The 25,861-nt window shown below is 41.1% G+C and overlaps 1 protein-coding gene across 6 annotated transcripts in view; it reads right to left on the bottom strand.

The window, feature by feature from the left end:
• ACACA (acetyl-CoA carboxylase alpha) overlaps positions 1–25,861 on the bottom strand; it is a 270,686-nt gene that overhangs the window by 31,403 nt on the left and 213,422 nt on the right. For all 6 annotated transcript variants that reach the window (XM_077745585.1, XM_077745584.1, XM_077745589.1 and 3 more), the window contains 5 exons: positions 11,682–11,825; positions 10,972–11,092; positions 7,210–7,306; positions 3,990–4,086; positions 2,747–2,882 (listed from right to left, as the gene is read on the bottom strand). In XM_077745585.1, the coding sequence (XP_077601711.1) occupies positions 2,747–2,882; positions 3,990–4,086; positions 7,210–7,306; positions 10,972–11,092; positions 11,682–11,825 (595 nt within the window). The remainder of the gene's footprint in view (positions 1–2,746; positions 2,883–3,989; positions 4,087–7,209; positions 7,307–10,971; positions 11,093–11,681; positions 11,826–25,861) is intronic.

Here is a 25,861-nt window from a genome sequence, read left to right as displayed (position 1 = left end):
CTCCTGGCTGTGTGTTTGTGTGCACTGAGGGATGGCATAATTGTTTATTTTCCCTCCCTGCATAATCCCCAGCCAGTATTGAAACCAAAACTGCAAACATCTCCCCAAGGGATATGGAATGACTCTCAGCTTAGGTCCTTTTACATGAGATAATATGTAGAAAACATCCTGACCTGTATGTAAATATGAAAGGCAATGTTCTTCCCCCTCCTACATTCACACCGATCTCTATCTATCCCCAAAGCTTATTTATCTTAAGTGATAATGGATGCAGCAGCACCAAAACTCAGAAGGCAGAACTAGCCCTGGTCTGTATCAGGCCAGTAACTCATTTTTGACCAGGGGCAGGGGAGAGAAGGGAATGGGGGAAATTATTGTTTAATGGGTTCAGATTTTGTGTCAAGGATAATGAAAAGGTTTGGGGTATATTTAGTGCTGATTGTTCCATAACACTGTGAATATATTTAATGCCACTGAATAGTACACTTACAGATGGTTAAAATGATAAATATTATGTGTACTTTGCTGCAATATGAAAAAAAAAAATAACTCCTATCTGAGCACTTGAAGTTTCTTATCACAATGACCAAGGACAGCTTCAAAGCAGAGGACAGGTAGGTGGCTCATAACTTTCTCAGGAACCTACACAGTCTATTCTAGGATGTTCTAGTAGACCTGGTTTGGTCCTAGGCTCTAAACTCAGCCAATGGTGTTGGAGGAAGTCAGACAGATCTGGGTTCCTCTCCCAGCTCTGTCATTCTTTAGCTAAATGATCTTGGGAAATTTACTTAACCTAAGTCTCAATTTATGTAAAAAGTAGATAAATAATATAGCCTACCCCTCAGAAGTGCTCATTATGATGATTATGTAAGATAGTACACGTAAAATGGTTAGCGCAGTTTCTGGTGAAAGGAGCTCAGTGACTCTTAATTGTTGTTGCCCTTATTGTTACAGGGCTAGCAGCCGATCTGGGACTGAGCCAAAACATGCAGCAGAACTGAAGCTTTTCCTACAAGCAGCAAATTTCTGAACTCTGAACTCTTTAGGACAAAAAAGCCAGGCTGACTTACTGCTAAGGAAGGTCAGAAAGAGTGAATTCTCAGTGCCCCTCAGGAAGACAGGGAACTAAGGAGTACTGGTATTGCATTCTCTCCTCTAAGTCTTGATGCAAAACATACAGCCAAGAAATCTGGGATGAGGTGAAGCTGGATGCTAAATAAACCTCATATAAAGGAATGAAAGGAGTCTCAGGCTCCTCCCCCAGAAAAAACACTTCAGAACAGTATCGGACTCTTTGGAACACTGCAGTATTTTGTTTATACTATATACCTTATGGCTTTATCTATCATTCTGCCCGAGACCTTTTCTTGACTCCTTGAGGCAGTGTCTGTTTCTGACTCAGTTTTGTTTTCTCAGAAACAGCTAGCATAGTTCCTTGCATGTAGGAACTCATAACATGTGCAGGATTGACTTGTTTAAACTACAATTTCAGTATCTTATGGCATTTCCACTGATTTATCATCTTTGTCACAAAATTCACCTCAGAGTCTATCATAGTATATAAACATTAATTTGCACGTATAGTCCAAGTCTCCCCCCAAGAAAAGTGCAAAATGTGGTGGATTTCCAGCAAATATGGGCAAAGGGAAACTTTACAACTAAAAAAAAAAAAGAAAAAACCCCACCTAGTCTTCTACACTTTGCCAGCAAAGCCTGGCTGTACAGGGCTTTTCCTAGCCAGGTGAAGGCAAAGTTGTTGGTACAAGGCTCTAATCTCTCTCCACACACAGCTGATAACCTATAAAAGGGTTAACTTCCTCAGGCTTTTCCTCCCTCAGAGCCAGAGGTGCTCCTGCACCAAGCTATTTCTGGATTCATTCTTTTGCATTTAATACGTCTGCATCTCTGACCACCCTACTCCAGCACTGCCAACCTCTCCCTCCTTGCATTGCCCTCACTTGTTTCTACTGCTTCAGAACCCAGATATCTCCCCCGGTGAATGAAGCTGACATTCATCAGTGTACTCATCGCCTCCTGGTATGTAGTTTCTGGCCTCAGCATGGCCATGAATCTCTGGCCATTGGAGAGAGAGTTTTGCTGCTGTAAGAGGTAGAAGGTGTTTCCTTTGGCTCGCCTTTTCAATCCACAGTGGCTCTGCACAGGGAGGATTCTCAGTAAATGGTGATATTAGCTGCTGAGATCACTGATTCCCATAGTACAGAACAGAGCCTGTATAATGACGGGTCTAATATGCTGGAGCCACAGGCCCACGGCTGTTGTTGGATAAGAATGAAATACACCATAAATTACCACAAAGAACAGCCTCTGGTACAGAATTTGTGTGTTTTCTTCTGGTGAAGCCTAATTTCAGTATCTACCTTGGTCATTATAGAATGTTAGAGCATAACATCAACAAAGAGTATGCTCAGAAAAGAGCAATCACATTTCCCCAGGACCATCAGAACAGTCTATCATTCACCTGGGAAAGCTAAATCCACAACAGCAGCCCATCTAGATAACACCAGTAGATGGTTCTAAAATTTTGTATGGAATTGTAAAACATAATTTTCCCACTCAAGTTGCAACTCAGAAGATATATTTCAGAGGAAGTATAATCCCCAAAAAGTCTAGGGTGAAGACTGTCAGGATACCCATTAGCTCTGCCCAGTATAAATCCTCCCTCCTTGTGCTGTTGAGGTTCTCGGGAATCAGTTATGCCCCTCCAGCCCAGAGCCAGGCCAATCACCTTTCATCCCACCGGAGAAGCCTCTCCAGTTGGCAAAGACCATCAGAGGTAGCCCTTCACGGTTGAAGTCCTTGATAGCCTGATAGGTCTTAAACGCAGAATCTGGAAACCAAACCTGGCCAGCCTGCTGGATTATCTATTGGGGAAAGTCAAAGAGGAAGACACAATTAACAATGAGGCTTGAGGGGAGTCTCTCCAAGGTGAACAAGGTTTTACTGGTTTACTTTAAAAACTCAACCAAATCAAACAAACAAAAACCATTGTTCATCAAGAGGATCATCTTTTCAGGTGCCTGGGTGGCTCAGCTGGTTGAGCGTCCAACTCTTGATTTCACCTCGGGTCATGATCTTATGGTTTTCGTTGGGTTTGAACTCTGCCATTGGGCTCTGTGTTGACAGTGTGGAGCCTGCTGGTGTTCTCCCTCTACCTCTCTCTCTGATCCTCCCCCACTCATGCTATCTCTGTCTCTTTCAAAATAAAATAAAACAAAACAAACAAACAAACAAAAAAGGGATCATCTTTTAAGTAAAGAAGAAGAAAGGATTCTGGATCTTCGACTTTGTTAAATACTCCTCTTTTTAAGTCCTGAGTACACCACCACTCCTTAAGTCAGAAAGAGAAAACTTTACTGCTTCTAATGGATGAATGTGTTCTTGGGAATCCTCATTCAAGGTTTCCCGAAGGTAACTGTAAGCAGCTCACCTACGCTAGTCCTCAAAGCAAGCTAGCGGTATGTAGTTTACAGTCCTCTGACTTCTGTGCTTAGCACAGCTTTCTCCATCCTGAAGTTGATCAGTAAACCCTTGATGTGACACTGCTGAGTAACCTCCTCCCTGGTATCCCCCACCCTCATTTGCTGGATCTTATCAGAATGTAAACACATAATCTACCCTTTTAAAAAAGTAGATGGGTGGCAGTGTTCACATGTGGCCATTAGGGCAGACTTCTTATCTCTGTGTGTTCAAAGAATCTGGGACCAAAGAGCCCTCAGTTGCAATGAATCTAGACTGTTTTCCAGCATCAACAAGACGACTGTAAAGGCCTAAGTAATTTTTCAGGTAGACTGTAGTCCATTTAGAGTCACCTTAGAAGTGAGCACATGATGGTCTGAAATTATTCAAGGATGCTGACTATCATTCCCTCCAAAATTGGTGGTTGGCAATGCCTCTGATATGTCCACAGGTTTTGCAGAAGGGAAATCTGGCTCCAAGCACAGGAGCACAGGGTACTTGAGGTCACCTACCTTGGCTTCAGAATCCAGGTTTGCAGGGTCGGCTGGGATACTTAGCTCCACTGTTCGGGTTTCTACGGCAACTACTCCTACAGGTATTCCTCCTAGCCTGATAAAATAAGAGCCAAATAAGAACCTGATGTATGAAAACGTACAGATAGTCATTTATTTTTCCAGCCCCACATCAAAACACTGGGTTGGGGGGACTGGAGATTGCAAATACAAAGAATAGAGGGAAATCTGACTCTTCTAGGGGTGAAATGTGAGGCTCTGGATTTGACAAATACTATATATACATTTTTATAAATCCAGGGGAGCCTCCCCTCAGAATCCCTTCTATTCTCCACATGATAAATTCAAACCAAGGGTTGACTAGGGGAGCCTCAGCAGTTAAAACTTCACAGTTTAGATGTGTGTGTGCACATATATGCACACACCTATCTCTGTGGATGCCAAATGAAATTTCTCAGCTCACTCTAGAGCATCGTTTTGGTGAAAACAGAGGGAATAGGTCTGAAAGGTAGGAGGCATCTGAAGCTTTGAGTAACTCTTTTTTTTTTTGAGAGTAATTCTTTTAATAAATGCTGATGTTGTTAGAATAGAGCTCTCATTTCTACAGAGTACTAACACTGTGGTTCTGGATAAGATTATTTGAGGGTACAGTAGGTCCTACACTGGGTATATGAATGGGAAATGTGTAGATGTGTTATGGAGATGATGAATAAGCCCTTAACTTTCTCTCATTGGAAGAGGACAGGGATAGCTTGCAGTAGTAACTTTGGTAAAATAGGTGATCTATATTGAAAGTATACATTTAATCTCCAACATATGTTAATTTAAAAAACTCTCCAGGAAAAGTCTCTGCATCTATGCTCCATCATTCCCTCCCAAGTTGGTCCTCAGAAAGATTTCCTGGTAAAAATCAGGAAGAAAGAAAAGAGGGAGATGGCAGTTGCTGCAAGGTATGGTATGAGTGCTTGCTCTGGAAAATGTGATTTAGGCTGCACTTTCTCATCTGTGTTCCTTGGGGCTGGGGCTGGGATGGGTTATAGTCATTCGTTCCCCACATCATCTCCATAACAAACTTTTCCATGAAGGATGGTCTTACACTGGCTCCTGGAAATGGATTCTTGTCATCACAAGAGACCTGACAGGGGCCTGAGTGGGGACCACGCACCCCCTTGTCACTTGCCTGCACTGAATCAGAATCAAAAGCCCTCTAGACAACCAGACAATGAGCAGGAGGTACACAAGAGGGTTTAGAAATATTTCTGTTCACAATGATTAACAATCCAACTGGAAACTTGTAATTGCAAAAGCCACCCTAAATCGGTAACTTATAACTTATATATTAGGGCCCATGTGACCTAATAAAGAACATCTTTATCCGAGTATTACAGTTATTTATTGAACTTGAAAACAGCTCAGAACAACTTCTGTTTTCTATTATACTTCATATAAATTTTATCAGGCTAGCACATGAAGATGCTACATCTTGTTTTATAGTGTGTCCCTGGACAAGGTGCCATGGAATAATAAAAGACAATTTACAGCCAATAGCACACATATTCCAAACATACATACCAAAGATGAGTTTTGGCAGCACTTACAGTAACAATCCCAGAAGAATACATTTATATTTATTTCTCGAAATGCCACTGCTTTTGAAAGAAGCTAGCTCCATTTGTGTTTTATATACTTGGAAGCATGTGTATAGGTTTGGAGTAAGAGGCCCAGAACTCATCAGATGGAAAGAAAGGAAGAAGTCAGAGTGGGTGTTGCAATAAACAATGGCAGAGCTAACTAAAGCCAAGCTTGACTGATCTTGCTCATAGAACAATCCCTATTCTTCCAATCATAAGTGTAAAGCATTATTTTCCTGTTTCCCGTGGGAGGACCTTAAAGACCTAAACTAAGGTTTTGCTTTCTGAGGCTTAAAATCTGTCATGTTTTTTACAGACAGGAAAACTGAAGCAGAATAGGTAACAGACAAATTTTCAAAAAAGTTGGTCTGAGTATGATATAAGGGCCCTCCATAATAAACCAGATTCTGGTAGAAGGGTTCTCTCTCCAGTGTACCCCCCTCCACCCCCTCCTCAGAAGGAATTTTACCAGGAACAAGGAATAGTTCTGGGACCCAGAGGCCTGTGGTGAGGGAGAAGACCTGAGACATGAGAGAAAATGGGAGCTAGCCCCTGAGAGTTTCAGTCTGGGCTGACTCCAGGCTTGCCTCTTAGGCAGAGTCACAGTGGAAGACCCTATCTGTTGGATCTTCCATCTGATGGCTCCTTGTCACTGGCAGCATGAGACATGCTGACCTGCTGTACTGGGAGAACCACGAAGACTAGAGTTATTTTCAAGGCTAAAATCTAAATCTCAACCCAATGTGGCATGTTTGAGAATCCTGAGCAAGTGCCACTTTTCACCAAGATAAGGAAAACTGATTGCCCCCGGGAGGAAGGTGAATTCCAGATGTGGGTCCCTGGGGCAGCATGTCTCCGCAGTGCAGAACAAGATTAGGATCAGCCTTGGCAGGTGCTCATTATAGCGGGCGCTACAGATGATTTCATGCAGAGCTTGCTATTGAGTGAAGCACTTCTTAGAGGGGTATTAAAATTTAATAGAAACTTCAAATTCCCATTTGAAAATTATAGGTAGTCCAGCAATCTATTCCAGTTTATTTTACTAATTCCTGTTTCAGGCAAACTTATTTATTTGTTTGTTTGTTTGTAATTCAAATCTGATGATAAACCAATATAGTGAGTTTGTTACTTTAATAATCTCACTGCCAGGAAGGGACTCCTTCTAGGGTACATAGATCTTTTGGGTTACATGGAAAGGTAGATGAGTCTGATTCATTTGTCACCTGCCTCTGAAAGAAAATGGTCTTTGGGGAAGGGGAAGGTCATTGGTGGGCTATGGCTATTGTATTTGGGCTTTATAGCCCTCAAAGAGCTTTTCTTTCAGCATTATAAAAAGGAAATGTCAAAACCAGACTTCAGACTAAACGCATCATTGGAGTGACACACTAAATGACTACTGGAAACCAGCCCTTCAGTTATGCTGCCTTGGGCATGACTATAATCCAATATTCTTAGAAAGTTTAGACAAAGAGAGCATTATTGGTAAAACAGAATAAAACAAAACAAATCAAACCTATATAGCTATGGCCCTTTACTCTCTTGTTTTTAGTTGGGAGGAAGAAGAGCTTCCAAAACAAAAGAACTCTTACCTGGCTCTGCCAACCACCACAGTCTGCGCCCAGGGTTGCATGATCTCAGAGAAAGATCCATAGTCAAAGAATCCACTCAACCACTGACCTTTTTGGGCTACAGAAGGGAAAGAAAGAGAACAAAGGGAGAATAAAGACCATCAATCCACTGAAAATGCACTGGAACTGGCAAATTTAAGGTTGGATTTGGGGGATTATTTTGGGGAGTTTGTTGTTGTTTTTAACCATATTATAATAGATGCATGCATTAGGCAGCTGAATGTTCATCTGCCTTCAGACATCATCTCCTATTTCATTTGCTAGTCTGCATAAAAAGAATCATTTATCAGCAAAAGCATCATTTATTGTTAAACGATGGGGTTCAGCTAGCAGAGAGTTTGCATGCTTTTAAATAAATAACTTGGCTTTTTTCAAAACACCACTAACATTTGTCAAAAGGCAGCCAAGTCATTAAAGTGTTTTCAAAATGTCTATTTCTATTTTAAAACTTAGCTTACAATTTTTTTTGATTCCACTGACTTTTTTGTATTGGAAAGCTGAAGACAGTCAATGATAAGTATTAATGATCAGATGAGGACCCAAATGTGGGGAAAGGAAAAGGGGCATGGCTTCTCTGCTAGAAAAGCAGCAAGATACAACTACTTAACTTATAGCTGACAAAGTATAATCTTTCTCTAAGGGTCATGCCCACATACTCTTGATACTTAGAAAAACAGAACGGTTAATATGCACACAATTAATGTCATTAACCACCCTTGCACATAGAACTTCCTTCACTGGCAAGACACATAACTTTCGACATCTCAGGTTAAGAAAAAAACTTTTGTTCTACAGGTATCCATGTTTGACCAAGGCCCCATAAAAGCTTCTGCAAATAACTGTTTCCCAGCTTGCCCCTCAGCTCATGGTTTCTCAGTGATCCTTCTAATTTGAACTTGGCCCTCTGCCCCTTAAAAACCCAAGTCCAAAACCAATTAAAAGTGGAGATCCGAGCAAGCTAACCTCTGCTGACTTAAACAGGATGGAGAGTGTTTTATCAAGACTAAATTTGTAATTACTGTGTTCTACATTCCTTGCCTCTATGGCCCCAGTGTAAAATGTGATCATCCATTTCAAAATTATCTCTCTATCGTGAGCCCAAAGCTGATCGTTTAGATTCTGGTCTCGTGTTGGGCGTCAGTTTGAAGAATATCACAGCACTATCTCCTCTAATAAATGACTTTAACTTTTCACCTAGAAGATATCTGCTTTAACTTATCACAGGGAATCATCTGCTTTCTTTAACGCTTCCACTAAATTAAAATCTGAAGTCACTCGATTTGGGAGCGAGTGCTAGCTGCACATAGACAGCAGGATGAATTACTAGGGAGTCGATGAAAAAATATTATCCAAAAACAGAAAACTTAGTTTATCACAAATTTCATTTTATTCTGTGGATCTCATTAATAATGGCCAGGATAATGCCCACCTGCATACACACACATCTGTTCACCCCATGAAAAAGGGCTCAAATTTTGAAATTTCCAAATCAAACTTCTAAATGTATCAGGATACTGAAATTTTAACTTTGTATGGTTGGATCATTTTATGACTCTTATTTCAATAATAATGATTTGGAACCATAAGATTCATCAAAATGGAAAGACTTTCTTCTTTTAAAACTTTCCCGCCTTGTATTTTGACTAGGGGAGGGGAGTCACCGGTAGGCTATGGCTCCTGTAGGTGGACTTCACTCCCCTCCCCAAACCTTGAAGAGCAGGTTGTGTTCAGTTCAGATGTAGAACTTAGAAGTCAACTAAGATGCTCCGCCCCCCTCCCCACTCCCGCCATCCTCCTCATGATTCCCAGGAGAAGTTTCACTGACTCTTATTCTGAATTCTCCCAGAAAAGTTCTGGATTTTAAGTATGACAGGATCTTAGGTTCATAGTTCTTATCATAATCATGGCACACATATTAGAGGTAGGGAGATTACTATGGTGATTTTTCTGGCTATGTAGGAAAAACTATTTTGTTTTATGAAGAATAACAAGAAGAGGAAGGCACTGAAGACAACAGGTAAAAATTGAAATTGAAATTCCTCTGGTGAGTTTTCTATACTATCTATAGTTGGGCTGCAGATTAAGTTCCAATTCCTAAGTAATAGCTGTGTGACCTTGCACAAATCACTTAACTTCTCTGAGCTTTTAAAGTGGTGATCTCGGGGTGCCTAGGTGGCTCAGTCGGTTAAGCGTCCGACTTCAGCTCAGGTCATGATCTCATGGTTCATGGGTTCGAGTCCCGCGTCAGGCTCTGTTGCTGACAGCTAGCTCAGAGCCTGGAGCCTGTTTCAGATTCTGTGTCTCCCTCTCTCCCTGACCCTCCCCTGCTCACACTGTCTCTCTCTCTCAGAAATAAATAAAAAACATTAAAAAAATTAAAAAAAATTAAAGTGGTGATCCCTCTCTCTCTTTTTTTAATCTCTGAGAAGTAGTAAGCCTAAAGAAGATAATGTATATGCAAGTGCTTTGCAGTCCCACCTAGCTCAAAGTGGGTACCCACAGAGGTTTAGTAAGTCTTCCTTACATAGACTTCTTTTTTCTTTCAACAAATCACAATGACTCGTAAATTTAATGAATTATCTTCTGCATTCTATTCTTCTTTGAGATAAGGCTTTCTTTGAAATAGTTGCAATAAATATGCAAAAAAGAACACTTTCTCAAACAACCTGAAAAAAATTAGACTCAAAATGTAGTTGGGGCTTCACAAAAGAACCACCTGAGAAGTAAGGTTTGTTAAAAGAGCCTAATCGACTGGCAAGTGAGAATGTACATTCACCTTACATGGAGTCACCACTGTTTTTCTGTTTCATTTTTGTTTTACAGATAGGTCAAATCAGTCACAAGACAGGGATATATGAGATAAACATGGAGGAAGGGCTTGTTCTCACTCGCTGTATTTATAAAATCAAGAGTTCTGAATAATCTCATCATGAATAATGACCTTACAAAATAACCTCACGTTAATAACCACAGCAAGTCCCAATACTATTACCAATATCATATAAGAAAAGAAGAGCACATGCAGGCTGGATACTCAGAAATAGTATGCTGAGAAGAGTTGTGGTCATGTTCTACACTGAAGAGTCAATGTCTTTCCTAAAACTGATCTGATGAATCTCTGTTTACAGAGACTGGATGGTCAGAGATTCTAATGACTTTATTGCTTAGATTTAACTGTTCTAAAGTCTTTGAATCCATTAAGGAATAAGTGCTTTAATAACAGAATTAACAGAAGAAAAGTATTAATGATTATTGCTTATGACTCAGAGACCGACTTGTACATCTAATTTCTTGTTTCTCATTTGTTCTGGAAGTGTTTTCCATCTAGATCTTTGGAGAGCTGGGGTTTTTTTTTTTTAATTTTTTAATGTTTTATTTATTTCTGAGAGAGAGAGAGACAGTGAGAGCAGGGGAGGGTCAGAGAGAGAGGGATACACAGAATCTGAAACAGGCTCCAGGCTCTGAGCTAGCTGTTAGCACAGAGCCCGACGTGGGGCTCAAACCCATAAACCGTGAGATCATGACCTGAGCCAAAGTCAGACGCTTAACTGACTGAGCCACCCAGGCACTCCTGGAGAGCTGTTTTAAAGATCTGTCTCATTTCCAGAGCTACTAAAGTACCTCTGTTTTGTCATGTACTGTTGTGCAGAATTGGTTAGTGAATAAAAGGAAGACGGACAGCCTGAGGGCCTGGGTACCACAGGACCCTCAAAAAATACATACTTGGGTGAGGACGGCCTGCTAGCATCCATCGAGGATCATATGGGGCCTTCGTAGGAACAAATTCGATGATTCTATCTATAGGATCCTTGGAGTTCAGGATAGGTACTAAACTGTGCACATTCTGAAAGGCAGTGAGGAGGAAAGAGGGGAGCAATCAGTGAACAACAGGTCTCTAGTCCCAGCTCAGCCATAATCGTTACAAAGGTATTAGGGACCACATAGGGAATCACACCCATCCATCCAAGTCATCAGCGAGAGGCATCCTGACTCTATGCCAAGGCCTGAGAACATGCACAGGTCTCAAGTATCATGCAGGGGCCTGGCAAAACGTGGCACATTCTGACTCTTGATTTCTGTGTACCCATGCTTCTGGGAAGCTTCCCAGGGGGATGGATGGCTATTACAAAGGAGAAAACCCACAGTGAGGAAGAAGCCTTGATACGGTGGGATCTGAGCCCAGATAGGCCATGAAGACTTCTGTGACTGGAAAACATCAGAAAGGGGCCTATACCAATGAAATCCATTATCATTTTAAGGTAGAAACCCAAAGATAGCTGCAAGGAAAAGAGAAACCAACAACTTCCAGAGGAGTATTTCATAAAACAATTTCTCCCCCATAAGGAGGAGACCTTAAGCAGAGAGGCCCTGTGATCTGGGATGGAAAGCTCTGGTTCTGTGGGCTTTGTCAATGCTGGGTAGGAAAGGCTCACCTTAGGCATGTAAGACAGCCAGTGCAGGACAGTGAAAACCCCTTCAAAGTCATCACAAACGGTGCTGTGGGTCACCCCATTGTTGTGCATGATCTGGATGCCCCCGAGCTGGTTATTGGAGGTGTATACTTCCCGCCCAAGGACCTAGAGAAACAAGCAAGAGAAAAGACATTCATCTTGACAGAAATAAAGGCAAAGTCTATTTTGTGATTCCCACTAAAATGGGTTCTTTTCTCTACAAGACACAGATTCCAGTCTCTGTGGTTCCTTTTGTCTTAAAAAGAAAGCTTAGAAAAATCAAATAGGCTTTTGTATAATCACATATGTCATGGCAATTTAAAATCCAGCAACCCTCTCTCTCTCTCTCTCTCAGCTGCCATAGACGCGTGGCACACTTCGACTCAGCTACAGCCATGGTGCTGGGTGAGGCTGGGACCCTGAAGTGCAGGCTACCTCACCGTAAGCAGGCCAGCGGAGTTGCTACACATCTATAGAAAGTGGTAACATGCATGGCTTTTGTCAATCTTTAGTGACAAGTCTCAGTTAAACAAATGCTATGAGGTTTAGATTTCTAATTTTTTTTTAAAGGATTACTTTCCCCCTTACAACATTTGATTTTTGAAGCAGGTCCCCACACACAGCCCTAAGGCTGGCAAAATCCTGAAGTGACCCTTGATACACACACAAACCCTTGAGTCTAAAGTCCTCTTTGTGTGCTGAGTGGAGGGCAGTGATTTATACCCAAGCCTGCCTCTCCTCTGTCTTTCTCTCCCAAGGTTCCAGGGAATACACGGGGCCTCCATCCCTGGTGTATCTCTGGAGGAGTTTAACCCGTGTGACGGTGAAAGGTACCTGCAAGTGGAAACCACAAAGTTTCCCTCAAAGATGAAAAAAAGGAAGAAAAAGTATTCGTGGACTTGGAAATTGTAGGGTTTCTTTTTCCCTCGAAGACTGGTTAATAATTTCTTTCGGGGAGGGAGGTTTTCTGACCCAGCAATGGAAGCTGGGCAGCTTGATCACTGACTATTGCAAACTGCTGAGTGGGTAGTAATTGCCAGTCATCCAGGGTAGCCCTGGAGAGCTCTAAACAGTTGTAGAGTGCTTACTGTATTTTACCTTTTTTTTTCCCCTCTCCCCTCCTCCTTCAGAAAATAACAACACTATTTTTTCTTCCATAGTGGTAACTTTTACTCATTTTTAGTCTCTGGGAAGAATCTAATAAATGAAAGACCAGCAAAATCTACTTGTATATTCCTATTTTGCCCCTTCTTGTTAGGAGCTTTGAGATGTTCCCCTTCATGCTGGGTCAGCCCCTACATCAAGACGGAAGTTGGTGACCAAAGTAATCCCCTCGGTATGGCCCAGCTGGCCTCAGACCCATTTAACTTCAGCTAGGAAGGATGGAAGAGACTCTCTGAAAGGAATATAGAAAGCAAAATTGCTCTCAGATTACTACCTTCCTTGGTGAGGAAGTGCAGAGAAGCAGTATTTGCAGACAGCCCTGAGCTGGACAACATGCTGGCGACTCCTCTGAAGGAGGGGAGACCGTATCTGACCACTGGGCTCCCCTCCTCCTCCCAGTCTGTCTTTAATCTCAGCCCAGGCACTGTGGCTCCTTTCTCATTCTCCTGCTGTCTCTTTCCATTTGCCCTCTCTCTGACTGATACACTGATCTCTCGGTCACTCGGCTTTCTGCTCCACTGAGTCCATATTACTAATAACACCTCCGCCACGGCCAGTTTACCTCATGAAGGCAGGAGCACATCATTACAAAATAAACTCATAACTTTGACATTCTAGCAAATACACGCCGTTTGTTATTTTGATGGCTTTAGTCTTTCTAACAGGCAGAGGGCATTACATACCTGTTTCATTTATATCTTTAAATGTGTGCACACATGTACAGTCATACATGCATCAGGAAACAAAACGGAACAAAAAACCAACCCAAAACAAATGTCCAAAGCAGTCAGTTGATGGGGGACCCTGGTGGAAGCAAAAACCCTGTCACTCAGGAAGGCCATGCTCTGATGTGGCTCTGGTTTTATGGACGTCATAAACCCGATGGCCCACAACTGGTCCTTCTGGGACAGACTGCCTCTCTGCCAGAAGTCATTCAGTGTGATCAGCAGTATTTTTAATTATTAAAATAAAACTGGAAAGGGGGAAAAGAAATAAAAAGGAGACACTGCACTGACCCTGAATATCTGATATTCACAATCTATGTCAGGAGCCAAGAACTCCTTGCTGCCTGGAAGAGAGCTGGGGCTATTTTGTACTCAGAAACATGGTTTTCTTTCATATGAAAATGAAACAGTACTTAGTACATGATAATGTCCATCTGCTTAGAGCCTCAAACTCCTCCAAAATTAGCGGACGGACAAAGGACCAAATTTGGAAAAAGGGACCAAAGCAGACCAAAAGCTGCTCAGCTATTTCAAATACACCTTCCTCACACATCTTTGTCCCTCATTTAGAAAGGGAAGATGAGCACTGGGTATTATATGGAAACCAACTTGACAATAAACTATTTAAAAAAAAAAAAAGCAAAGAAAGGGAAGAGCATCCAGGACTGGGCTCCTCTCGGAGGCACTGCCACTTGCCCATTCTACCCCATATTCCTCTAAATCAATGGGAGACAGACTTGGAAGGAGGAAGAATTTAATCACTTAGCACATCTTCCCTTTAGAAATAAAACTCAGCTCTGACTCTTTGGCATTGTTCTCAAAGGCAGTATTTGTACACTTCTATGGATTCAGAAAGAAACCTAACCAGGGCTTATGACTACCAAGGACACTATGTCTGGACTAAAAAAATGTTTGTCGTGAGAGAAAATTCATTTACTTTAGCAATTAAAGGGAAAAATTATAGGATAGACTAAAAGAGTATCCAAACAGCGGTGACTGGCCTTATCTTAGGAGATGGGGGTGGGGAGAGAAGGACACACAGAAAGGAAACCTGCTTCACTAATCACAAACAAATGCGAACAATCATAGATACTTAACAATCGGCGAAGAGAAAGCAGTCCCCTCCAGTTCATCTTCAATGACTGTATGTTTGGAGCATGCACCAGTAGAATGAGGGCGCACACAATAGCTCCTGATTTATAGGAGTCGTTGCTGACTCAAGTGGTTTTAATGATTTTAGAATACTTCACAACAAAAGCTCCAACCAAAGAAGCAGAATCTGAGCTAGGACAAAATCCATTCTGCCTAACTCTGAAATGATCGCGCTTGGAACAGTTACGCAAACCCTGATCAGTATCCAGAGAGGCAAAGAAAAGAGCCCACATAGACAGTACCACTGTTTTATTACTTGGTGTTGCCCTAGCAATTTCTCACAGAAAAATTTGGGGTACACAACCCTCACCAACATAGTATCTTCACGAAGCAGGTGAGCTTCATTCATCAGTTTTCCAGTTCTGACATACACATTTCTATACAAATCAAGCTGCTTGCCATTTTCCATTTCCCAAATTACTTTTCTCACATTTCCTACTGCATGATACAAACTTTTAATTTCTCTTCCCAACAAGTATCAATAACACAGGAAGAGCCACTCAAGCAGAGGTGGCTCCTGAGGTCACATTTTACGGCTCCCCAGGTGTAGGTGGAGAAGCAGTACTACAAAATATTAGGAACAGGCACTGCCTCAGGGTTCCCCGCTGAAGAGTGACCACACCGAAAGAACTGAACAAGGGCTGACTCCAAGAGGAAAGAGGATCTTCATCCACTCAATATAAACTTAAGCCTCATCCCTCACTTCATTCACTGAAGCTGGCAGACCCGAGAATTAAGGGTGCCATATAAAAGCCAGTGATTAGCAGAGACACCATTGTTAAGGGCTCCAACAAAGATGCTACACAGCCTTTAGAAATTTGAGATACATGAGAAGTACAAACGAAAGCAGTCATACATACATGCTAAGGCCTCTGCTGCTGCTGCTGCTGCTTATCTAGAGAGACTGCAGACAGCTCAGGTTTACCACAGCTGACAGGCAATGAAAACAGTCTAATATACCGCCTGCTTTCTCCCTTAAATCCCTTTTTGGAGATCAAGATAAACACGTTCTTCCTCTCCCCAGTGCTCCAGATGTTTGACTGAAGTGGCAGAGCATTGTGAGGTTCTGTGCAAATGAAATCACTATGTAATACTGAATGAGTATAGTATTTACTTGTCAGGATATTTGTCAGCACAGGCATTGAGATTTCCAAGTTTCATAGATGCAACTTAGCTCAATTTTTAAAAAACTGCCCTTGTCCTGATATACACATTATGTTGGGGGCCTTTAGACTTATAGGCAAATATTTGCAATCATTTGCTGAAGATGTGAACAAAACTGATACCTATCGATGGAATAAAAAGTGAAACCTACTGCTGTTTTCCGAACCCCTTTAGCCAGTCATTCCTCCTTTAAACAATTCTTGGTTCAGGCAATCTTCTATTTAAAGAAGCAGGAAGTACAAAATTCCTCTTGTGTTTAAGAATGTAGGCTACACGAACTGAGTCCTTGCTGCATTCCTCCTTCTCATTAGGGTATTTCCATTCTCAAGATGATCTGAGAAATTCTGTAAATTTCCCAAGCAATCATCATCATTGGACTTTATTCATGATTCGAGACATTAAAGTCACTCTAGGATCGGTCAGGTTATGCTAAAGGTTTGGCTAAGGCATAAAAAAGATAGATATGAATAAAAATAAGTGGGAGCAGAAAAAAAGTGATAAAATAGAGACAAAAGAAAGGAGGAAGAAAGAGAGAGGTGAAAAGGGAGGGGGAGAAAAGAGGAAGCGAAAGAAAAAATATGCAATAGCTCATCTACTCATGCTGCTAACACCCTCCTCTCTGACCTGAGAGGACTACATTTTTAAAAGCTGACAAGTAATTCAATCTCCAATTAACAATTTTAAGTGGTGCAGCACATATTCCTGTGTAAATGTTTCTCTAGGACTATATCCAAGGGTGAATGGAATTAAATCTCTAGGGAGACAGAACTGGTGTCTTTGCGACTAAGAATGTCTTGGGGTTCCCAAAATATAGCCTCTTAATACACAGACTCAGGGTGTCAACTTCTTCTCTCTTCTTCACTGGCACTTGTCACTGGCAAACTGGAGAGCTGGTTGGCAGCTGGTAGGCTAGGGTTGTGGGTAGAGAAGGAGCACAATGACCCACCGCTGGCATAGGATGGGAAAGCTTCTGACCTGAGCCACAGCTAGATTAAAGACCATCCGTTGTACGACTAAAAATCTCTCTATGAACAGCAATATTATGAAGTAATCAGGTCTGTGGATGGGTAAGTTGGAGTAAAAGGGACTGTGCAACCAGAGGAGGGAGAAGATATTTGGCCAAAAAGAGACTGAGATACAGGACACCCAAAACACTGGAAGACCTCTGCTTATGGAGGGGGAGAGGAAAATAGAGGAATGAATTAGATGGTAGAAGGATGACAAGGATCTGAAGGTGGACTGTGTGAAGAACAAAAATGAATTTTCAGTGGAATGGGGGTAAGAAGAGCCACATGACAGTTTACTTGTCAAACGTATGAGAAAAGACATAGGTTTCCAGAATGAAAACTGACTGTCAAAAAGAAATCACTTGTCTCAGGGATCCATCAACTGCTCATTTAGCTACAGCTTGGAGCATACTGACAATACATTATTCCAAATATAAAAATTTTTGAAAAGTCTAGTTTACTGAAGTATAATTTACATATAGAAAAACAATCTACTTTTAGGAACAGAATTCTATGAAGTTTGACAATTACAGATCATCATATAACCACCACCAAAATCACCCCAAAAGTTTTCTTCACCCAAAATTTCCCTCAACAGGGTGGGATCAAGATGGCAGAGTAGGAATATCCTGGGTTCACCTCCTTCCATGGACAAACCAGAACTACAATTACATATAAAACAACTATCTCTGAAAATGAATTGAAGACTAGCAGAAATGATTTTTACACAACTAAGAACAGAAAGAAAAAGCCACACCAAGATGGGTAGGTGGGGCAAGATGTGGTCTAGTCAGGACCCACACCCCAGCTGTGGTGACCCACAAGTGGGAGGGATATCGCAACTGTAAAGGCCTTTCCTAAGGAATGAGGGGTCCAAGCCCTACATGGGATTCCCAGTTCAAGGGATCTGCACCAGGAAGCAGATCCCCCATAACATCTGGCTGTGTAAACCAGTACGGCTTGTCCTGGAGGGCAGCAGGAAACTGAGACTTCTAAGATTTTCAACTAATTTTAGGGCATGTGCTAGAGGGGCAGATATCTGTTAGAATATTCTCCAGGGAAGAAAGCACTGGCAGGCACCATTTTCTTTACCCCTCTTCTACCTAGTTAGCCTGGTGATGGTGAAAGAACAGTTTTGACACTCTCCGTCTCCTGTGCCAGCACTACTCACCATACCCCAGCATTCCCATGTGGACTCCCCAGCCCCTATCCACCTACTCTGGCAGAGTCCTTCCCAAGTGGCTCCCCACCCTGTCACACCCACGGGGTAGCCTCCACCAACACCAGAGCCCCTCCCCTCCAGTGGCCCCTGCTCCAAGCGGCCAGCCTCACACACCAGCAAGTCTGCACTAACTGTGGCCCAGCCTCAACAGGAAGGTGTGTGCAGCCCACAGGGGAGACCTTGGGGCCGGGGAGAGGGGCAGGTACTTGGACTGAGTGACCAGGGTACTTTTGTGCTACTGGCCCCATAGGACATCCTCTACATAAAGCCACTTCTTCAAGATCTGAAGATAAAACTGATATACCTAAACATAAAAACAAACACAGAGAGTTAAGGAAAATGAGGAGACAAAAGAACAAGCTCCAAATGAAAGAATAAGACAAAATCTCAGGAGAAGAACTAAATGAAATGGAGAAAAGCAATCTACCAGATAAAGAGTTTAGAGTAATGATCATAAAGATGCCCACTCAACTCAGGAAAGGAATGGAAGAATACAGTAAGAACTTTAACAAAGAGATAGAAAACATAAAAAAGGTCAAATGAGAAGTAAAAAATACAATAACTGAAGTGAAAAATACACGAGAGGGAATCAACAACAGATTAGATAATGCAGAAGAATGGATCAGTGATTTGGAAGACAGTAGTGGAAAACATACAACTAGAACAGCAAGAAGAAAAAAGAATAGCAAAAATGAAAAAATAGAGGTATTTAAGGGACTTCTGGGACAACATCAAGCATACTAACATTCACATTATAGAGGCTCCAGAAGGAAAAGAGAAAAAGAAAGGGACAGAAAACCTATTTGAATGGCTGTGAAAACATCCCTAACCTGGGGATGGAAAGCAGACATCCAAGTCCAGGGCACATCAAATAAGATGAACACAAAAAGACTCACACCAAGACATGTTATAATCAAAATATCAATAGTTAAAGAGGGAATCTTAAGGGAAGCAAGAGAAAAGCAACCAGTTATGTACAAAGGAACTCCCAAAAGACTACGAGGTGATTTTTCAGCATAAACTTTAGAGGGCAGAGGGAGTGGCATGATATATTCAAAGTGTGAAAGGAAAGGACTTATAACCAAGAATAGTCCACTCAACAAGGTTATCACTCAGAATAGGAGGAGAGAGAAGGGGTTTCCCAGACAAGCAAAAGCTAAAGGAGTTCATCATCACCAAACCAGTCTAACAAGAAATGTTAAAGGGATTGCTTTACTTTTATTTTTGTTTTATAAATAGGTTTCATGCCCAGTACAGAGCCCAATGTGGGACCTGAACTTACAACTCTGAGATCAAGACCTGAGCTGAGATCAAGAGTCAGACACTTAACCAAATGAACCACCCAGGTGCTAACGGACTCCTTTAAATGGAAAGGAAATGGCCATAACTAGAAATAAGAAAGTAATGTAAGAAAAAAACCTAACTGGTAAAGGTAAACATATGGTAAAGGTAGTGGATAAACTACTTACATAGTTAGCATGAAGGTTAAAAGACAAAAGCCGTAAAACTGCCTAGACCTACAATAATTAGTCAAGAGATACAACCAGAAAATAATCAACAAAGTAGCAATAAGTACATGTCTCTCAATAATTACTTTAAACGTAAATGTACTAAGTACTCTAATCAAAAGACATAGGGTGGTCGAATGCATAAAAAAATGACCACCAGGGCACCTGGGTGGCTCAGCCAGTTGAGTGTCCAACTCTTAATTTCAGCCCAGGTTGTGATGTCATGGTTGTGGGATTGAGGCCCATGTTGGACTCTCTCTCTCCCCCTCTCTCTGCCCTCTCCTTGACTCACATGCTCTCTCTTTCTCAAAATAAACATCAAAAACAAAACAAAACAAAGCAGAAAACAAGACCACCTATATGCTGTCTATAAGAGACTCACTTCAGATCTAAAGACACACATATATCGAAAGTGAAAAGGACAGAAAAAGATATTCCATGCAAATGGAAATAAAAGAAAGCTGGGGTAGCAATACTTATATCAGACAAGATAGACTTTAAAACAAAAACGGTAACAAGAAACAAAGAAGGGCATTAATAATGATAAAGGGATCAATCCAACAAGAGGCTATAACAATTTCAAATATCTGTATACCCAACATAAAGGGACCTAAATACACAAAACAAATATTAACAGGTATATAGGGAGAAATTGGCTGTAATACAATAATAGCAGGGGACTTCAATATCCTACTTACACAAATGGATATATCACCCAGACAGAAAATCAACAAAGAAAACAGTGGTTTTGAATGACACATTACACCAGATGGATATATACCTACACACATACACATATATATCCATGCATGCACACACACACATATGCACACACATCTATATATAGAGAGGGAGGGAGAGAGAGAGAGAGAGAAAGAGAGGGAGGGAGGGAGGAAGGGAGAGAGAGAGGGAAAGAGAGAGAAAAAAAAAACATTCCATTCAAAAATAGCAGAATACACATTCTTTTCAAATTAACATGGAACATACTCCAAGACAGATCACATGTTAGGTCACAAAACAAGTCTCAATAAATTTAAAGAGACTGAAATCACACCAAGCATCTTTTCTGACCATGATGGTACAAACTAGAAATCAATTACAAGAAGAAAACTGGAAAAAACCACAAATATGTGGAAGATAAACAACATGCTCTAAATAACCAATGGGTCCCTAAAGAAATCAAAGAGGAAATCAAAAAATACCTGAAACAAATGAAAAGGGAAACACAATGTTACAAAATCTACAGGATACAGCAAAAGCAGTCCTAAGGAGAGAAGTTTATAGCAGTGAAGGCCTAACTTCAGTAACAAGAAAATTTCAGATAAACAACCTAACCTACTGAAACTAGAAAAAGGGCAAACAAAGCCTAAGGTTGGTGAAAAGAAGGCAATAATAAAGATCAGAGTGGAAAAAACTAAACAGAATAGAAATGATCAATGAAACTAAGAGCTGGTTCTTAGAAAAGATAAACAAAACTGATAAACCGTTACCCAGATTCATCAAGAATAAAAGGGAGAGGGCCCAAATAAAAATGAAAGAGAAGTTACAACCAATAACAAATCTCGGGGTCAGGTTTGTGAGATCAAGCCCCGTAACAGGCTCTGCACTGACAGCACAGGCCTTTGTTCTCTGTAGTAAGAGTCTGATTTTTTTTTTACTCTTTTTTGTTTTGTTTCTTAAATATGAGTGAAACCATGTCTTTCTCTGACTGGCTTATATCACTTAGCATTGTATCTTCTAGATCCATTCATGTTGTTACAAATGGTAAGATTTCATTCTTGTTTATGGCTGGGGTAAACTTTTTCAAAGTGGCTGTATCATTTCACATTTTTAGCAATATTTATGAGAGTTTCAGCTGTTCTGCACTCTCACCAATACTTAGTATTGTCAGTTAAAAATTTTCTCAAAATTTCTTTCTTTGAGTGGTGCCTAATCGTGGTTTTTAATTTGCATTTCTCTAATGACTAATGATAAGCAACCTTTCATGTGCTCTTTTGCCATCCTCCTACCTTTTTTGCTGAAATGTCTGTTCAAATTTCTTAAGAAAGTTAAATTTAAGCCATTAAAATTTTTTTTAAGGTTTATTTTTGAGAGAGAGAGAGAAAGAGACAGAGCACAAGCAGGAGAGGGGCACAGAGACAGGGGAGAAGCAGGCATCAGGCTCTGAGCTGTCAGCACAGAGCAGGTTATGGGGCTCAAACCCACGAACTGCGAGATAATGATCTGGGCCAAAGTCAGAAGCTTAACTAACTGAGCCACCCAGGCGCCCCTGAATAACAATCTTCTATCATATGCTTTCAAAAGATGGAAATTAAAAAAAAAAATCCCAGTAGTTTTCTGTTAAGAACAGAAGATGTGAGGTTGGTGTGGAAAGACAGAGGGCTGTGTGACTGTGCCCACCAATGGCTAGGCAAAGAGTTTGGTGCTCACTGTGGTCTGGCTTCTTGTGGAGTAGCACTTAATGGTTCATCTTGGCAGGTTTTTTTTTTGGGGGGGGGTTATTTATTTTTTTTAGAGAGAAAGAGCGAGAGGGAGAGGGAGGGGGAGAGAGAGAATTCCAAGAAGGTTCCATGCTGTCAGTGCGGAGCCTGACGTGGGGCTGGATCCCATGAACCCTGAGATCTTGAACTGAGCCAATATCAAGAGTTGGGATGCCTAACCAACTGAGCCACCTGGGCGCCCTTGGGCAGACTTTTCATTTGTTTTCTAATTTATATCATGTGGGCAGCAATTTACTTTTTAAGTTTAGAACACACAAAAAGCCTGCTATTGTCTTTCAAGTCTAAATTTGAAGCTCCATGAAAGCAGAAATCGTAACCATAGCATAAGAACAGAACTTTACACATAACAGGCATGTAATAAATGCATGTAACTGCCATAATTCTTAGTGTTCTACAAAAACTCAGCTTTGATTTATATTTTCAGCAAGCTGAATTAATATAAGCAAAAGAAATCTTCCATGTTAATGTTATAATGTGCAGCAGCTTTTTTTTTTAAATAGTTTATTGTCAAGTTGGTTTCCATATAACACCGAGTGCTCACCCCCACAAGTGCCCTTCTCCATGCCCATCATCCCCCTTCCCCTCCCCCCACCCCCATCAGCCCTAGGTTTGTTCTCGGCATTCAAGAGAGTCTCTCATGGTTTGCCTCCCTTCCTCTCCCCCACTATTTTTCCCCTTCTTCTCCCCCACGGTCCTCTGTTAAGTTCCTCCTAATCCTCCTATACCTGCAAACAAATGGTATCTGTCCTTCTGTGCAGCAGCTTTCTTAAACAAAATGTTTTTCAATTGTCCCATCCTTTTAGTTTTCTCTATTGCAGACACTGGGTTTTTATTTCAAAATTCCTTACCTGAGCTAGAATTAAGCTAGCAGCTCTACCTAATATAAAGTCATATTATATTAGGGTTGCTCTACTGAGCTGCACAAACCTGCTTTATCTGTTGAGAAAAGGCATATTTTATCAATGGGTCAGATAGAAAATGAAGATATTCAAGACTTGATTGTATGTTCCAATGGTCCTCGCTTCTATTTGCATCTTATGCTGTTAGTGAAATTTGGGTGGATTCTTTTCCTTAGTAACACGTATTTCTCAATTTCTCTTAGGTCAGGCTATTTTGAAAGGCTTAAATTCCAAACACTGAGACATTATTAAAATTAGGAACCAGTCAAGAAATCAACCAGAAAAACCTGAAGCCTGGGTTTATAATCTGCAGCTCAATCTTAACAGCTCTTACAGCTTCTCCTTTCAGAATTCAACACTCCTGACTGTGTACATTAGCTGATTAGACTGTATGAGGATGGCCACTCTGAGAGGGGACATAGCCAGATTTGGATCCAGCACAGGGGACATCTCCTGGAATGATGAACAGCCAGGAGCCAGGTTTCTAAATAGTTTCGTTTCCTGCATCTTTATCATATTCACACAGCAGTCTGTGCACAGTCAGAGCTCAGGTCTGTCTTTCTTCTAGGAAAGTCTGGAGTCCTTGCATTCCTAATCTACCAACGTGTGCAGTTCTTGCACTTTTAATTTATGAGTGTTTAGGGGGGAAGTCTCTGACTTGGGAACATATTGGCTCGGTCTAATGCTTGAAGATTATTAAACTTGGAGCTATGCTCCACTATCAAGTCTACAGATCTTTTATTTAGAAGATATGGTGCTCTAAATGCACAAAGAGCTCCCTGTCACCTTCACATTAAAGCCCCTAGTGCCTGGTAAATGGAATTATATAGCTGTCATCTCCTTTCCCCAAAGTTTTAAGAGTACAATGGGCTCATTTTTTCACACTCCATCCCAGCTTCAGAACTAAGAGACCTACTTTGTATTGATTTAAGGTCTCAGAAATAAATAAACCTGCTTCACTGCTGTGATTCACAACAAATTCATGATACACTATTGCATGATATATTTCAAGCTCTTGCTCTGGCTCTCTTTTTCCTCTGGTGAGTGATGGGGGAGGTGGGAGGTAGTGGGGAACTGCAAAGCTGACAGCCTGATGGTTATTGGAGATGGCTGCTGACTGCAAATCCAAGAAAAGACACTGTTGGAGGACTATAGTTGTTTTTTTTTTCTTTTTTTCTTTTTTACTGGGGAGCAGGGGTGAGAAGCTAATTTCCTTGTGTTTCAGGCTCGGGTTGGGGAGAAGAAAGGTTAAGGGGAGAAGATAAGGGTAAATGGAATAGGCAAAGCTTCCAGTGAACACTAATTTGCAAAGACAGACCTACGAACATTTGTAGAAAGAGAGAAAGGTGAAGAAAATCCAGCATAAGAAGGTGTAACATAGGACTGACTGGAAAAGGAAGCAGCTGAACTGCTCCATCTAAGGGATCAGTTAACAGTCCTAAGAAGGCACTCAGCTGGAGTGTAGGAACAATGTTTATTAGAGGCAGAAAGCGCAGAGACCCTGCATGCCACAGAATCTGTGAGATAGGGGTTATTTCTTCACTCTTAATACTCAGGAAGCAGCATGATCCTGGAAGTTGTCTACTCCGGAGACAGGGTAGAGAAATGACAAAGGGCCACAAAAAAAAGTGAGCCAGAGATTGCTGAAGTGAGAGAGTAATAGATTCTAGTATTTTAGATTTGGCTGTGTGCCCTTAGAGCTTTAGAGTACCTCAGTCTATAGTCATCTTTACTGAGTCCTTAAATAAGTACTATCTAACTGTGGACCCAATGAGTTTTAACTAAATACAGTTTTATCTAAATACACAGAACCCAAGGCATGCCTGGGTCACTGTCAGTTAAGCATCCAACTTTGGCTCAGGCCATGATCTCAGCGTTTGTTGGTTTGAGCCCGAAATCGGGCTCCATGCTGACAGTGTAGAGCCTGCTTGGGATTCTCTTCTGCCCACTCCCCCTCAAAATAAATAAACAAATGTAAAAAAAAAAAAAAAATACACAGCACCCAAGAAAACATCCTCCAACCGTGTAGAGGGTCAACAAGGCAAGTGATGGGGAAGCAGGAGATAATAAGGCTCTCAAAACCTTGCATGACACCGTGCGGCAGACCCCTAACCTTCTCCAGAGTACTTCCAAGTTGTATGCATTTTAGCTGCTTCTCTTATAATTACTACTTATTTCACAGTTTTGGCTGGCAAGAACATTATTTCTGAATCCAGTTTCCTTTCTATCTTTGTCATCTTTACTCTGTTCTTAAGACAAGCCCAGATTCTGAAAACAAAGTACATGGGAAAGATTTTGGTTCCATTCAATTCCATACAGGTTACACCCTAACACTGGGAGTTGCTTTGTTAATTCTGAACACAACTTTTTAAGAGGAATTGGTCTGTATAATCGAACAGGCTGTAGCTAAATGTGAACTTCATACAGATGAAAGCGATTGGCTCATCAAGTACTGAGCTCCCCTTCAGTTGAGTTTTTTAAGCATAACTGAATGGATGTTAGGGAGTAACACGTTACAGAGGAAATTCCAACACCACTTGAGTGGTTGGACTTTTGAGGATATTCCACTCCCAATAATTATAATTCTGTGACTACCTGCTGTCATCAATAGTTAACATCATTAACACCACCACTATCACATGGCATTTATTTTTCTGTAATATGAATAAGAAATGTGATTAACAAAGTTTTATTTGTTTATTCTTTATTATTCTTTACAACTCTTATTCTGAATCTTGCTACTATGTAAAAACTTCACATATCACTAACATGTAGTAATCTCACTAGGTATATAATATCCTAATATGTAGCAACTATTTT

The sequence above is a fragment of the Crocuta crocuta genome, unplaced genomic scaffold (assembly GCF_008692635.1).
Source record: "Crocuta crocuta isolate KB4526 unplaced genomic scaffold, BGI_CrCroc_1.0 scaffold333, whole genome shotgun sequence".
Taxonomy (NCBI): Eukaryota; Metazoa; Chordata; class Mammalia; order Carnivora; family Hyaenidae; genus Crocuta; species Crocuta crocuta.
This window is presented reverse-complemented; position numbering and strand designations above follow the sequence as displayed.